Source organism: Spodoptera frugiperda, chromosome 26, assembly GCF_023101765.2.
Source record: "Spodoptera frugiperda isolate SF20-4 chromosome 26, AGI-APGP_CSIRO_Sfru_2.0, whole genome shotgun sequence".
Classification (NCBI taxonomy): domain Eukaryota; kingdom Metazoa; phylum Arthropoda; class Insecta; order Lepidoptera; family Noctuidae; genus Spodoptera; species Spodoptera frugiperda.
Window position 1 is genome coordinate 1,231,489 of NC_064237.1, and position 17,575 is coordinate 1,249,063.

A 17,575-nucleotide genomic window follows, 5' to 3' on the forward strand; every position below is an offset into this window, starting at 1 on the left:
TCTACTTTTGCAATCTCACAAATACGGTTTTAATATCGAAAAGATATAATTTTATTATATCAAGTTTACTAGACATATTTTATTCTTAATATTATCTTACTTACTTTAATTCTATTTAAGGAAATGGGATGAAAATAATTGTAATCCAATACGAGCTACGGATTGCCATTTTATGGTAAAAGCCGGTAAAAGAGCAGATCGATCACCTGATGGTAAGCAATCGCCGCCGGCCATGAACACCCGAAACACCAGATACGTTATAAGCGCGTTGCCGGTCTCTTAGGGGTTAGGAATTTAAGGGTGGTAATAGGGCCTCCGGTAACCTCACTCACATAACGAAACACAACGCGAACTTTGTTACACGTCGGTTTTCTGTGAGGCCGTGGTATCACTCCGTTCGAGCTAGCCCATTCGTGCCGATACATGGCTCTCCCACACTTAAAACCTAACAGAAGTCATTAGATGATTTTCCGCCCTTAAAAGAGTCGTTACAATACGCAATTACAATGAATATGTAAAATTCGTATATCAATAGAAGCGACAACGATAATGCAATATTCCATTCGTTCACCAATAAAGAAAATGAGATCGTTCCAGTGCACAGACATCACACCGTATTGACACTTCACTGTGAATTGAATCTTAGAGGAACTTATCCGGTCCTCATCAAATCCGATAAGACCCATAGATACTGAATTTGAAAGACTTCAAAGTGCAGACCTACGCTATAATATCTCCAGCAAGAGAAATGCAAGCAATCTCCTTCCTTAAGTCTTTCCGTTCATTTTCATAAAACTCTTCATATAAAAGCACGGAGATTTGACTCTGACAAACTATTCTTAGTTCCTACTTTATTGAGCAGAGCGAAACTTTTAAATTCATTGAAAAATCGATATCCGAGTTTTCGTTTCGTTCTGCATGCAACACATCTGCATAATGTAATATTGTATCAGTTACTACGATCTCTTTTAAAACACGTAATGCTATCAAATTTCAACTCGTTTAATAAGGTGACAGTGTGCTTACAGTATGTCCTACTTGATGTTCCCAATTACTATCTACCCAAAATTTTATAGCGCAGTATTATAGACACTAACTTTCCAACAGGATCTTAAACCTGAAGTAGTGTAGGCGATACTACTATTTTACGATCCAGATATAAACCTACATCCTTCCAATAGCTCATTACAGTTATGATACTGATCATATCTTTTTAAAAAGTAACGCCATTCACACAAAAGTCAAGCAAGATTGTTCCTCAAAAAATATGACGATGAAAACAAATCTGAAGTGGGTGGAAACTGCGAGTTGTGAGATGGAAGCCCCATAAACTAGTAGCAATACGGCCGAGACATATTTTCGCGCGGAATTGAAGCACACACACACACAGGCGGCCGTACAAGACAAACAGCATTTACGTAAATGAGCGTCTCAAACGACGCGGAGTCTATTACATTGGCCGACAAAATTCGTCGGGGAAAGAGCAAAAAAACACAGACAAAAGCAATGACATTTATCTAATTACGGGATCGCGATAAGGGCGCGTGAGGGGGTGAGAAGGAGGAAATTTGAGGAGGGCAGGGGAGGTGCAGGACTGGATGCTGTGCCGCAGTCGGCTGAAGGCACCCGGGCCACCCGCACGTCTCGACGTCTCAATTTTCGCAGTTGATCTCGCGTTGCGAAACATATTTCTTGTGGATTTCGTGCGTGTTTCGGATCTAGCTCATGGCTCCGTATGTGGTGTCTGTAGTTCAAAGTTAGGAAAGTGATAACATGGAATAACGTTGGATTAAACATGTGAAATGTATAGTGGAGGAAAAAGTTTTTGCTGTGTTACGGATATTTAGTTTTTATTTTCAATATGCCAGTACTTCTAGTTTTTGGACTTTTTGTGGGTAAGTTTTAGATTTTTATTATTTAATTTATCATTTAAGAATAATTAAGATAATACTCTATAAGTTTACATAAATCTATCTCTCACAAAAAATTTAATGTAAGAGATGCGCACTGCCTTCTAATTGAATAAAAAAAATGACAAAAGAAAGTCTTCCCACCAGGTACGAGTAACAATTAGGGGACTCGGTTACCGCCCTTTACATGAACATTTTTTGTTCAAACTTGACTTTTAATGGGGAAAGTAAAACGGCTAATTAATTTCTTTCACGCGAATAGCCATCGTTATATTCATTTCTTGAAAAAGCTTCTAGCTTAAACCTTTAATTATCGATTACCAACATTATTGTTCTCATCTTAAAGTTCTAAATTACTTGATTGTTCTTAGTCACGATAGCTGAACGAATGAATGAACGATCATGTAGGTGTTCAATTGTGAGTTGAGTGACTGTGACTGATGATGATACGGACGCAAGTTGTGCTCAGTAATGATTGTGGAATTTTAAACTAGATATCCTGCTTTCTGATAGAATAATAGAGAAGGAACTACGCGTTGAGAGGGTAATGAGATCACCAAGATATGAGGATGAGCGGTAATGAATAGCCAATCAACGTCGATCCTGATCAAAGAAGTCTCTGAAAGGAACTGAAAGATATATTGAAGCTGCCTTTATAGAAACTAGAATTCGCCAATCAAGAATATCTATTTCGAAGATGAATAGTCGATATCCAATTGCTACGGTTGACCGAAGGATAATACTTAGGTACCTATTACGACTGTAATTTCGCTTACGTTAAGGGTCTTCTTTATATATCAACTTTCACTATATACACTTTACAATAGGGTTGTATTGAATAGAAAATTGTTTCTACATGTTCTTAATGATTATTAAATCACTATGAATATAATTTTAATTTTCTAATCATTTCAAGTTTTTATAGTATTCATTAGACGATTTCCCAAAAAAGCCCAATCATGTGACGTCAGGCTATCGACTTGCAGCAGGCAGTTTCTTCTAGACAAGCTTATACTCGCAATTTTGCAATAAAAGCTTGATAATCGCTGTACATAACAACAACTGTACTATCTACATACTTACTTATATGCTTATCCAAGATTTATCAACAATCTATGTATTAAAATTATTTATCTAAACACTGATACGAGTCCTAACTACTGTAGGTTGACCGCACGGAACATTACTTTTATGAGATTCAATAATTGTTGTTTAAAGTCTGGATGTGTGATGAGTGTGTCGAATTATATTATGTTTGTATGTAAAACGACCCGTGGAAAAAGCATAAACTTAAAAAAAATACTCATTACTTCCATTTAATTTATTAGGCATAGTAATTGGTGTGTCTCATGTAATAGGGCGACAAAGGCTGTTCATCGTTTAGACGCAAAAACTTCAACATTATTATGCTGTAAGCCCGATCAAACATGGCAAGTATGTGATGATAGAATCTGCTTAGTTTTAATGTGAAAACAAAAAAAAATGCTGCATGCTGGTATACATGCTGGATATGACAGGCTCTAAACAAATTAGTTCCCAAACTACAAAAGTGAAGCTGCAATGTATCTGTCTGAAAATGATAACAACTGATAGCAGGCTCCATTTTTCGTGACCATTCTCATAATAATATATGTTGAATAAAATTTTGTATTTTGCAGTAAATACGTTTATTTTAAGAGCATACATGTTTTATAAAATAAAAACTTAAAGAAGACAAGATTATAATTTATTACAAATTACAACAATATCTTTCTGGTTTTAATCCGTGTCACCTCAACTGCTCGTGATAATCCATTCCTATAGGCCTCCTCTACGTAAGAGGACTATGCAATATTCTCCACGCTAGGCAGGTGAATTGGATTAAATGCGCTGATATCCGATATCCGTTAAATGCGGACCCTTATGGTGCTTTTCCACCAGAGATGTGCTATGTAGCTATGCTGCAAGGATGTAATAACTAAGCTGTGAAACTATGTGACCGTTTCCACTGATACTAAACAATGTAGTGGTGCGAGTAAAATGTACTATGAAGATGCGCAGCTCGAGTATGCGATGTATCGATAGTAGGGAACCCATCCATAGCAAGCAACCATTGCACACATCTATAGCACGCATCTTTCTATATAAAAACATATCTTAGTTGAACCCGTTATCATTGGTACCGATAGCTTAGCACATTATTCTAAGCTCTGTGTAAAAGTGAATGTGGTGGTGGAAGTCAAACGCATCCACAGCAACGTAGCATAGCATATCTATGGTGGAAAAGCACCTTTGTACTCTTATAACTCTCTCACTGTCATACTTTTGAAAATTAAATCGTCGCCACGCTTTTTTATCCCCGAAGGGGTATCCAGAGGTGCACATTATGGCACGTAATGAATTTAATCGAAAATTAAACTCATAAGTAAATCGTCAGAACCAAAGGTCATTTGCTGTGGTCACTCTACCAACTGGCAGGTTGAAGCAGTTCTCATCTCCAGCAAAGAACCTCCTCTAGATGTTAACAGTTTATGTTTAATTTAATTACATGTTATATCAATTGTAAAAATAAAACGCTACGTTTTAAAACAAAGAAATAAAGGTAAAAACTAAAAAGCAAAAAATAACTATTATTAGTACTGATAGGTTACCCACCCACTGATAGGTTAGAAGTCGGTGCCATAAGTTGTAAACAAAATTATTCATTAAAACCATAATAGATACCTAATATTAAGCTATTTACAATTTTATGACCATTAAGTAATATTTTATAATTGGGACCCTTTCGCTAATGAAACTTTACAAACACATAAAATAGTTTTGAAAATCGATTCATAATTGGCGGAGTAATCGGGGAAGAAATAAAAAAAACTAACATTCGAACATAGTACCTCCTTCTTTTTTGAAGTCGGTAAAAATATAGTAAACAGCGACATTTACACGCGAATACAAAGTAAGTGAGCAATACATACATTGAATGAAATTTTGATTAATATTTTTTTTATCAGGCGCTCTCTGATTTCTTTCTTGGCTCTTTGGCGTAACATAATACGTTTTGTTTTTGTTTTATATTGGTGAACAAAAAGTACGTTTTAAGCCCCGAAGAATTCATCAGAGATGTACCGTACATTACGTACATTTACAACATAACATTCTCCTGTCACAATATGACACCCTGGTGGGTGTAAAGTCATAAAGCCATAAATGTTTATGACATGAGTTCTTTGTAAAAGATTAGTATTCCGATATAAAACAAATTAACGTGTAAGAGCCATACTTCTAGTGATACCACAGGCCAGCCTCACAGGAAACCGGCATAAGAAAACGCTTGCATTATATTTCGTAGTGTGTCTAACCCCGTCGAAGGCCGGCAACGCACTTGTAACACCTCTGATATTGTGGGTGTCTCAGGTGGTCGTTTACAACCATATTCCATAAAAACTATTAACGCGGCATTGACTAATGTATAAGCGTCATCATAAAATTATAATTTGAATGCACATACTCCACAATACGCAATGATGCCATAGTTATTTGGTATACTGCAACAATGACTGCACCCATCCGCTCCCGGGCGACTCACCAATATCTATAAAAAGATTCCCAAAATATTTCTCTTTATCATTACATTCCTGTTATGGCGCAGTTTTAGAAAAAAAAGTTATTTAACCAATTATTTTAGCAATAGATGATGATATTGGCTACACGGAGCAGATTTTAATCAAGGCTGTAGTACAGTAGTACTAATAAACTGGTATAAAACCGTAACTATTTTGGCAAATGCTGCCGCATCTCTAAATAATGCTGTATCATGTATACAGACTCGTGAGTTCCGATATATAACAATTAACATCTTTAACTTAAACGCCGCCTACCTACCGGCTACCATACTTCGGTTAAAAATCGCTTCTTGTGTTCGTAGCGTAATTTTAGGTATTTCATCCGACTTATCGTTGAATGCTACTTATATTTATTGCACTAAATCATTTTAGAGCATTAGTCACCATTGACACACCATACTTGCAACACGTTCCATTATAACAAAATTAAAGTTTCGTTAATAAAGTAACTAAAAATGAAGCAAGAAAATGCTGATGGGCCCACACCTGCTAAACGACGATTGTTAAGCCCAAGTGCTAGTGATAACGGTTCAGAAGAACAACGGGGACGCAATACTGGTGAGAATGTTCTGCAAAGGCTTATTTTCTTAAAATATATTAAATAAAAATGTTGGCAACAATTTTTCAAATATGGATTCACAAATTATCAGATGCCATGTGCAAAAAGATTCTAAAAGGAAATTATTCCGAAAGAGTACAACAAAGAAAAAGATAAATTAATAAAAATGTTGTGAGAGACCAGCTCGACGTGTTGGGCTGATGCCTGATCCGGAGCTGCGGACTACCTAGCGGGTTATACTAGGAAACTTTATTCCAATATAAAAATGTTACAAGCATTACCAAAGCTATTAAAGGCCCGATTGACATTTAAAACGTTTCCTTGTAAGCAGGAACTCAGCATTATCAAATTAATCGTCATTCCCAAGCACAATTTTGCAACATGAAAGGAACTATATAAAAAGAATACTTGGAACTTTGCTAGGGGAAAGTAAAAAAAGTAATTTTTCCACTTCTCTCGTGTACTCCAGTCGTTTTGTGGTGTTGAGCACGAAGAGACTACTTCATCACCCCGAACGGATGAGTGCTCTAATGAATGAATGCAGCTGAATTTCTGTTTTTAATAAGAGTCTCGTGCATCCGAAGCCTTTTGTAAGTGATCGTTAGTTTTTATATCATTACTTTAATTGGGTCCTTGTACCGCAGCCTCCCGTCCAGTTGTACTTCGGCTTATAATATCTTCGCCGTTTAATATAATTGGATTATTATCGTCAGCTGAATTGATACCATTGATATCATTTTGAATGTTATGGTGTTAATCTGTAGAAATGTGATCTGGTTTGTAAGGTTCATTATATGTATTCTGTATTGTAATATTTAGTTTTTTTTAATGACATATTATTTAATTAGAATTGAGTGGGGTGACTAAATAATAATCGTTTGGTTGCAATTGCTACCTAATAGTGATTATAAGTTTTTTATATTTTACCATTTGTATTTTACATGACCATAATCTGATGCAGCATTTTATTTTTATGTAACTTTTTTATGGTATATTCCGGAAACGAGCGAGACGGATCACTTTATGATAAGCAATCGCCACCGCCCATGGACACCCGATACACCAGTGGCGTTACAAGTGCGTTTCCGGCCTTTTGAGTGTTAGGAATTTAAGTGTTGTTTGAGAATCGGGGACTGGGAAGATTGGAAAGGGGTTAATTGAGCCTCTAATCTTATTCACACAACGAAACACAACTCATGCGTTGGTTCACGTCGCTTTTCTTTGAGGACTTCGGTCGAGTCGGCCTTTTTTTTTTTTTTTGAGGGGGAAAATCATCCAATGACTTCTCCCGCCTTGGGCGAGGCGAGAGGGAGTGTCAGACTCTTACTGACTAAAAACCACCCCGTTCCTTCTCCTGCTTTTCGACCCGGAGCCCCGGTAAACCCGTTAGGTAGTCCGCAGCTCCGGATCAGGCATCAGCCCTACTGGGCCCCATCTTTGGTGGTCTGATGGCTCTTTGAGGCGGTCGAGTCGGCCTATTCGTGCCGAAACATGACTCTCCCACACTTGTATGTATTTCTATCAAGTAGTAAAGTCCAGTCCTTGTACTATTAATTTGCACTAGGGTTGCTAAGTGAGCCGTTTACACACACACCCAGACACATGTGACAAACTAATCACTTAGAGCACTATACGAGTTTCTTCCTAAACGTGTTGGGATATAAACAGCGAAATAAAATCGCTTTATTATATATATTAACTTTTTCCTCTACCATTTTATACGTTGACTCAGATGAGGCGTGAAAGAATTCAGCCATGTGCGATGGATTAGGTGTTCATCGGAGATTAGTCAACCCTGGCTTTTGATCCTTTATCGTTGAATTCATATGTCAATTCTGTTCTCCTGGTAACATCTTTTTATAGATTCCTACCTATATTGAACTTTTTTAATACATTTATGAGTATTTCCAAATTCTGAAGCTATTTAAAATTTGTTTGAAAATATCTAGAGTACCTAGACTAGTATCAGTTGCTTTTTAATAGTAGTGATGATGATGGAGTATAAAAGTTAAAAATCTATTTAGTTCGTCAGTTAGGTAATGAAAAAAATATTAGAACGCTATTTTTTGTTTTGTCATATAAGAAAAAAATACTCGAATCACGATAAAACGAATCAAAGTTTAGGTGTGCATATGTATGTCATGTAATGAAGTTACGTTACAAATATCTTCGAAATTATTTGATTCCGTAAGAAAATAAAAAATACTTGTCTAATATTTTAAAATAATACTCAAGACGGACATTAAAATAAAAATTGCTCGTCTACCCTATTCTAATTGTTGTTGTATTTTTGGGTTGATACTTTTATGAAGAAGCTCGAATGCTTATAAGTGGTTTGATCTTCCAGATCAAATTAAAGTATACACAGATTAAACAAACTACCAATCTCAATCATAGTCAAAATGAAATCGTATGACGGCAGCTAACAATAATATAGCAACAACTCCCCTTTCCAAGAAAGGTCTTCTAAAATAATATTCAAGTAACAAACTAAACACCTACAGGATATTCCAATGAAATCCTAACCATATTTCTATGAAGTCAAGTCTTAATCGAATATATAATTGAGTTTAGGCAGTTAAATATCGTTGCTAAACTATGCAGACAAACATTTGGGCTTCAGATTGCCAATTTACCTGTACGACCTTCTAAACTGAGTAAAGGCAGTTCCAAGTTTAGTGAATTGATCTAACTCGACTTATTGAGAGTTAGTTTGTAACTATTCAGTAAAAGATTTTAGTGTTTTGATAGTTTACTTATTGATTAGGTGAGAGTGTGTCAATAATATGATGGATCGGATCGGATGAAGGAGAAATAAAGTTTTCTGATTGCAAATTATTACTAAATTAAAAGGAGAACAATCAATTAATTAATTTATTACCAAGTATTTCTGTTATTATGAATGACTAGCCCGCAGTTTTGCTCGCGTTCACGTAGGATATAAAGTAGTCTAAAAATATTCCAGACCGCAGAATCTATCCCTGTTCCAAATTTCATCACGATCTGTTCAGTCGTTTTGACGTGATTGACTAACAAACATACATACATTCTCACAAACTTTCACATTGATACTATTAGTAAGATTCAATAGAACATCTAAATTATGAACTGAAAGACCCTCTTAATCTAGTTGAAAACATCCAAATTGAAAATGTAACATCTACTTTACGTCAAAACAAATCCATCTTAGAATGGGTTTCTCATGAATTAGTGAAAGAGCGAGTGAGTCATCTGCATGGTCAATGGACACACGTACTCAGTCGTTTGGTGACCCATTTCGAGCGAGGGTGCAACGCTCATCGCCACTTATTCACTTGCCCGCTTCAATCCGTCAGTGATTTGATAAACACTACCATCCTTATTCGCTACATCGATAAATGCATTTGTGTTGCGAATCAATTTACAGAGAATGGGAGAAATTCAAGATGCTATCGGGCCATTTGGTTTGGAAATCAATAGTTATATAACTATTTAAAACGTATGAGAAAAAATATTTCCTGATTAAAATATTACATCGTTCTATTGAATGGGCTTTTCATGTGTCGATGCTTTAAATCATGCCCATCTTCTCTTGAATCTAAGGAAAGAAAGATGATATTATCTATTACTTTCACGACTTTATATAGCAGTGACATCAATTGACGGATATAAAAATCCTAGCCCTCAATCAAGTCCCAAATACCCTGAACCCTTTTTAAACCGTTATACCTACCAGGATCGCATAAGATATGGAATATCTAATAAAATTTCATTCCTACACATCTACGGCGTGATCCTTTAGAAGACTTAAAGCCGGGACTTCAATATCTAGAATATTAGCAAGGCCCCGACCTATTTACAGCGACGTTTGGAAGCTATCGGCACGTAGATAGCATTAATATGTAACATAATATACTGTGACACAACCAAAGCCCAGTTAGCCTTATCATATACGAATTATGTACGATGCATTGTTTCGACATAACTTAGTTGGAGTAATTCATCGCATTCTCGCACAAATAGGCGTTAGAATTAGATAAGGATCTAATTAGTAAACTGATGTATAAACAAACCAGTATACCTATGACCATAGGCTCACCCCCTATTGCATGGGACCTGTTACAAAAGTGGTGAAAAGTGGCTGTACATTGTAAATTGGCATTATGTGCCATATAGTGCACCTCTGCCAACCCCTTTGAAGATGAAAGGCGTGACGATACGATAGTTACAGTGATAACTCATCTTCTAATGATTTTAATTTTGGCAAATAAGGATGTTATAAAAATAGATAGTAATAAAACTAACGGCAAACTTGGTACTCATATTACATATTTTTACAGGCTTCATCATCTTTCCGTAAACATATTAAAAAACAAACATCGCAAAACTGGTATTTTATACCTATGTATGACCAAAGGTACTAATTGAAGAAGGTAGCCATTTAAGCACTACGTGGGTGTCGATGAGATTGAAAGTAAATTTAAAACGGTATAATGTATATATTAGAGTTTTCTATCAGAACTTTTAGAATTTTCTCGATTTCTATAAGGAAAAGATTTGAGTTTTTACTAAGTACTTAATTTTGTCGTTGTATTTTGACAAGATTTTTTTAAACGGTCTAGGATTTTCTCCTATATTGTGGATGCGTTTCCAAACATACAATTTCACATGGACATGACACCCGGATCCAAAACAACGATCACACAAAGACTTGCTCCGTGCGGGAATCGAACCCTCTACACGTTGCACGTTACCCAGGCACCGCGCCAACCGTGTAGTCATAATTATGATTAGTAAGTGATAATATATTTCACGGTCTTTGGAGTTATTTGTAGCGTGTGTCTTCACGTTACACATGAAATACGATGGTACACTCTAGTAGGTACTTGTTAGAAAACAAACTAAGCCTGCCTACGGATATTTTTGTCTTAAATAATACGTAATACGAGCCGAATGTCAACAGAATTTATCAAAATCCTTCATCAAGTAAAGCGTGCTCATAAATATTTTTGCCCTTTCTGGAACTTTCTTTTCCTTCCACGTTATATGGCAATCTAAATAGAGCAGGGGTTGAAAACATTCGATACCAACTTCAACCACTACGGAACCACATTTTCGCATAGTTAGTTCTTAATGAATCATTAATTACACAAAGTTTTTCACAGAAAACAATTGTGAAACCGAAAACAGACTGGAAGCCATTATCACGTTGGAAATACTTGTTCTTGTTAAGTCCATTAGCTTCTCTACAGTTTTATGAGGCAGAATTGAAAAAAAGTATATGAAATAAGCGACTCTCTTTCTTTTGTTGTTCTATTATATTCTCAACAATGTAGAATGTAGATGAAAAGAGAATTGTAGAGTAGAATAAAAATTGTGCATTATTTATTTAGGTATTATGTTTTCGAAGTATTTATTTTTTAATTCAATATCATGATTGTTATTCGTGGTAACTATAGACTGGGAACTAAACCCAGAGTTTTTTTATGGTATCTATAAGCCGGTAAACGAGCAGACGTATCGCCTGATGATATCTGACATCACCCGAAACATCAGTGGCGTTACGAGTGCGTTGCTGGACTTTAGGAATTTAAGGGTGGTTGGGTAATCGGGGATTGGGAAGATTGGGGAAGGGGTTAATTGGTCCTCCGGTAACTCACTCACACAATAAAACACAACGCACGTGTTATTTCACGTCGGTTGCCGGTGAGGCCGTGGTATCGCTTCGGTCGAGCCGGCACTCTTATATTATATCTATTTAAAAAACGGTTTAGCATGGAAATAAGTAAAACAAAAATGAATAAACATTAGTTGATATTTTACTAAAACTCGTTATTTCAAAATCTAGCTTTAGAGATGAGTATACAAAATGCCACAGTTATTCTATTTTCTTATCTACTTATATCACAAAAAAATTACTATTGTCTATTTTAACCGATTTACTCGCACTACAAAAACATCAAATAGATTTATAAGATTTTCTCAGTTACTCGTGATTGCATTAGGATTTATATCAAAACACTATTTTGTCGAAGAACTTCATCCAATATTCCGAGCTGAACTCATTTAAAGAACTCGAGCTTTGCGAAGAAAGTCTGCTATAAAAATGTTTTAATTTTTATTATTAATTTATATCCTACCGATTCTGGTTGCCTAGTACAATAATTTTTAAACAAAATGTATTTAGGTGGGTAATTTAATTTCGTAATTAAATGCCTCGATGGGTGAGTTCAATTCTCGGTTCAGACAGAATTAACGGATATTAGTTTTACAAATTACTTATGTATGTGTAAAATATCATGGAGTAAAGAATGTTTCAGGTGTATACATTTAGTAAGCTTATCTCCTAGTAGACAGACATGTACTAGGACTGAAGATAATATAAGTATAACTAAAAAAAAAACATACATAGCTACCTATTACGTTTAATATGGGTTACGGAAAATGTTCAACATTTTCAGCAATTATTTCGTAGCTACTCTGAATTCGTTGAAATTTATACATACTATATTCAAATAAAAATTATGCTTAGTCTGTTTTTACTTTAAATAAACAATAATTATTAGAACAGAAATCAAAAGCCTTCCTTCACTGTTCTCGACAAAACCATTTCTTCCTTTTTTACAATATCCCGCTAAAAATGTGGATAGATAGATAGAAACCTTTGTGGTGGCTTACTTCGTGTCAAAGGAGATTGTTTATGGTTTGAGTTTTCAAACCAAAGTAATATTTATTTAACGAACTATAAAACTACAAATATAACAATACATTAAGTGTTAACGATAATTTATTTTGTATTAATAAATGTTCTGTCGGCAATAACACATCAATTACATTGTTTGACGACATTAATTAATCGCCGATTACTAATTACACCTGTTACAATAATTTCCAATCCGACAGAAGTGGCCGCCATCACTCACTGTCACACAGACCTACCTACCTACGTATTATAATAATATCTTGATTAATACTATTTATAGATAGGTAGATTCCTATTTGTACCTCTAGGATTGTCATTTCATTATCATCATCAACATCAATAGCCAATAAGTAGCCACTCAAATCTCAGATCAAAGGCAATCTTGAGCTTTAATCACCACGCTTGCTCAATACAGGTTGGCTATAACAAATTTATTATTAGAAAATGTAAGCACTTCACCGTTTGTCAGTGGTGTCTAAATAATCTTAGAAAGTAACTCAGAAAAAGTCACCTTCTCGCCTTTTACCTGAGATCCCTTGTTGCGTAGTTGCGTGGACCACTCGACTACAAATGCAGTTTCACATAATAGTGTGGTAAAAATAACTGCTAAAATATGCTATGAAGAAATGAAACAAAAAATCGCGTTATTTTCTCATAAAAGTTATAAGAGCATCGTCATTTAGTAGTAACAAATTCCGACATGTCTACACCTAGTCTATGCGACCCTAGTACATGAAAATAGGTCAAAAGGTTGTCACTTAGTCAACGGCCATGATTTATTTATTTTACGTGCCCAAGATCAAAGGCTGGCCACTGGGCAGAAAATACGACCCTTTTTTATGTCTCCCAGCCAAAACTGGCTTGAAATTATTCTCCACTTTCAAGTTCTATTTTGAGTACAAAGTATTTGTGAGTGCTTTAACTATTTTAAAGGATACTTCAAGTTAAAGTGGTCAGGGATTAAACACTAAAGTAATGTTTCAAAGTCTCGAGTATGCGATATCTTGTCCCTATGACCGGTCTACAGTTATTGAAAACGCTTAAATACGATCAAAGATATTTTAAAACTCCCATATTTCTAAACCCTAAAAAGCCGACAACGCACTTATAACGCCTCTGTCCCTGCGCAGCAGCGATTGCTTGCCATCAAGTGATCCGTCTGTTCGTTTACCGGCTTATACCATAAAAAAAGAAATTTTAAAATAAGCTCCACAGATGTTAAACATGAAACTAAAGGAAGTAAATACGCAAATCAAAGAAGCTTTATATACTTACAGGTTTGCTTAATTAACTAGCAAATAAGTAGAGAAGAGCTCTTTGTAGGGAACTAAGTACGGCATTAAATGGATATTACTGCAGTCGAGAATTTTCACAGTGGAGTACTTCAAACAGTATTGATGTTACTGCAATTACAAGCAGGGAAGGAAAAGGAAAGGAAACGAAATCTATTTTTATTTTATCATCGTTGAGAGATAAAATTATTGAGGTGTTCTCAACGTTTACCTATATGATCGGAAGACTAGTAGGTATTTTGGAACTTAACGCGCGCATGCTAATGAAATTTTGTAGTTTTGTTATTCTGATAAAAAATAAAACTAATGAGTATACAAAAAAGTTTCTTTGGGAAAGTTGTTCGTTATCATGAGTACAATCACGTGTTAAAATATCGTTCACTAATTACCAGTCACCGTATATAAGGATACATATACATAACAAAAAAAATCTTACGACTAATGTCATGACTAAACTTGAGTGCTTACTCATGAAACTAATCTCAATTTCAATGCAATTTAAATCCAATAATTATTTAATGTCAAAACTATACAACCCCAATCATAGCTGTTTAAATAGCATTCAGAGTACGGAATTTAACGCCAAATTGAATACCATGTCGTACATTCAATATCCGCGCAATACGGATGCAACGGGCAACACTAGCGTGTTGCTATTCAACAATATCAATGTCGATCGATCGGAATTGAATTCAAAAGTAAGCCCCCTGGACCTGTGACTAATAGTATTAATGTGCCTGTTTCGAACAAATGTTTTTAATACTAATTTTTAAACTCTATGGGAAAATCTATATCCTTATAATTATTGCCCTATAAATATGGTATATGGTTCGTCCTTTTCATGTTTCGTCAATTTCATGGGACTCATACACATAACTTGCAAAAATTAGTTACGTTTGATTCTACCTATACTTCAGATAATAAGGAATAATAATTTATGTTATCATAGAATACATTATAAGATACGCAGAATCTACATTAGTCAACTATATGCATAGGAATAATAACAACAGTTCGACAGACAGACTGCTTTGACGTGTATTCAATTAATTGCAACTAATTAGGCAGGTGATTAACTGCACTCGAAGTGGTAGGAAATGGAATTGATTGCATGCTTGATGCAGTAGTAGAAAAATACTACCCAATTTTATCCCAGGTAGGCAGAGGCGCACATTACGGCACGTAATGTCACTGTACAATGTACACCCACTTTTCACAATTTATGTGGGTCTTCGGCCAAACGGAGACTTAACAACACTAAAAAAATTATAATTCCCATGTAACAGGGGATGAGCCTATTGTCATATACTGGGCACAATTCCAGACTCCGTGCTACTACTGAGAAATTTTCTGACTGTCTCGTTGATCGAGCGGTCGCAAGTACGACTACCGAGCAAGAGGTCTCGGGTTCAATTCACGGGTCGGCCAAGTAAATACTGGGTTTCTTCTGGTTTTTCAAAAATTTCTTATTAGTAACACGGACTGGAAAAATACAAAACGACAACTACGATGATTAACTGAATTTACATAGCCAAGAGTTTAAACCCGTGACCTTGCGCCCACTAGCTGAGCACACAACCGACTCTACCGACGAGACAATCCTCGTATCATATGACGTTTACTCTAAAAGATTAGAGAGAGAGAGAGGTGTTCTCCGCTCGCTATAATGAAAATTTCATCAGAGAATTTCGTCTTACCTAGTAGACCCACTTATCCCCGTGCTTAACCTTTGTTAATAATTTATGTGGGACTTAAGAAAAGTTATCAAGTACCTTCGTGCCTTTTAACAAAGAACATTACTGTATAAAATATTCATAAATTATACCGTGAGAATGGAATTACGCTGTGTAGTCATAGTCGGTAATCTGCTGCGTAACATGAAGAGAGCCTTGTTAATCATCATCTTTTACTCGGCAGTGTGGTTGGGACCACCACATTATGATAGCAAATAAACAGCTTGATCTGAAGTATCAGCTGAAGTATGATTGCATAAGAATAAGATATGGTTTTCTATTTTTTTAACCATGTGTCATATGCGGGTGTCCATGGGCGGCGCTGATCGCTTACCATCAGGTGACTCGTTTGCTCGTTTGCCTCCTATTCCATAAAAAAAGGATTTTTAACCGACTTGAAAGAAAATCATTTATTCTACACGCTAATTAAAGAAATGATTTGTACCTATTGTATAGTTTACACAAATATTCGTTAATACATGAGATTTTATAAAAATGTTCCAAGACAGACAAGACAAAAAGGAGGTTCTCAGTTTGTATGTATGTATGTTTGTGTTTGATTATCTCACGTTTGGCTAAACTGATTTCAATGTGGTTTTCAGTATAGTTTTTTTCAGACTTAGAAGAAGGTTTTAGGGATATTACCTACCTGACTTAAAAAAAAAATGAGACGGTAAAGTAAATTGAAGGCGGAATTGAATTTTTACTTTATTTACGCTTACCTAATTTAGTTATTTGAAAAACAAGATGCCGCTTCTAAAACAGCATTTTTTCGTTTTTGAGTAATTGATATCAATTTAATGTAATCGAAGCACCGAAATCCTACCAAACTTAATACAGACGCGTGCCAAGAAAATGGGTATTTTAAATAAAAACTCTCATAATTGCTGAGGCTTCATCTAACTCGAGTGAAGGAAAATCCTCGAATAAAATGTACTTAGACTAAATTTTTCCCGAAACCCATTACGCCGAAAGGTATACACGATGCCTACGGAATATAGTGAGTAATAAAATCTTATTCCGTTCGAGAGATCTTACGGCTACCATCTATACATAAACCGGCAAATATCCCATAAGGACATAAACAGATTCATCAGCATAAAAATATTAGCAAAGGAAATTTTTACGACTACATTTTGATGCAAACTCAGTTTCCTTATATCTCATAAATTAATTTTATATTCATTGTTTGTGTGCTATGCTCTCCTGGTAATAGTTGTTGGTAACTCGAAGCGTTTTGTTTTAATTATGTTTTTCTTCGCAACTACTTTGTATTTGCGATGGAGAATTGCCCGGTGCTAAGTTTTCTTAGCAAAAACTTAATGTACTTGTGAGCGGGATGAATTTTTATATATTACTCGCTTCTGCCTGCGGCTTCACCCGCGGTCCTGTGGGATAAAAAGTGTCAAACTTTAATCTTTAATCTACCTCTGTTCTAAATTTTATCTCGGCTCCTTCAGCTATTTCGACGTGATTGAGCAACAAACATACCTACACACAAAAATTTGCATTTAAATATTATGTAGTAAGATCCTCAGCGCTATGTCTCACGCCACGTGTAAACCGCGAGTGGTTCAAAAGCTAATTTCGACTATAGGGCCGATAATCGTAATACACTCACCTACCTATATCGTAATCGTCGTCCAATTTCTTTAATATTATTTCTGTCTACAGTGAACACAGGAATGTGATTAAAGCTGAATAGATTCAGTAACAACTGGAATGTTTAAAAATGTATACTACTATATTTTTTTTTACTTTTTCGTACTCACTTAATTTTATTAATAAAATGAAATTTCC

General features: G+C 35.4%; 1 protein-coding gene across 1 annotated transcript in view; it reads left to right on the forward strand.

The window, feature by feature from the left end:
• The first annotated feature begins 1,621 nt into the window (after positions 1-1,621).
• LOC118264549 (uncharacterized) overlaps positions 1,622-17,575 on the forward strand; it is a 29,061-nt gene continuing 13,107 nt past the window's right edge. The window contains exon 1 of the mRNA XM_050705131.1: positions 1,622-1,895. Within this exon, the coding sequence (XP_050561088.1) occupies positions 1,862-1,895 (34 nt within the window). The 5' untranslated portion in view covers positions 1,622-1,861. The remainder of the gene's footprint in view (positions 1,896-17,575) is intronic.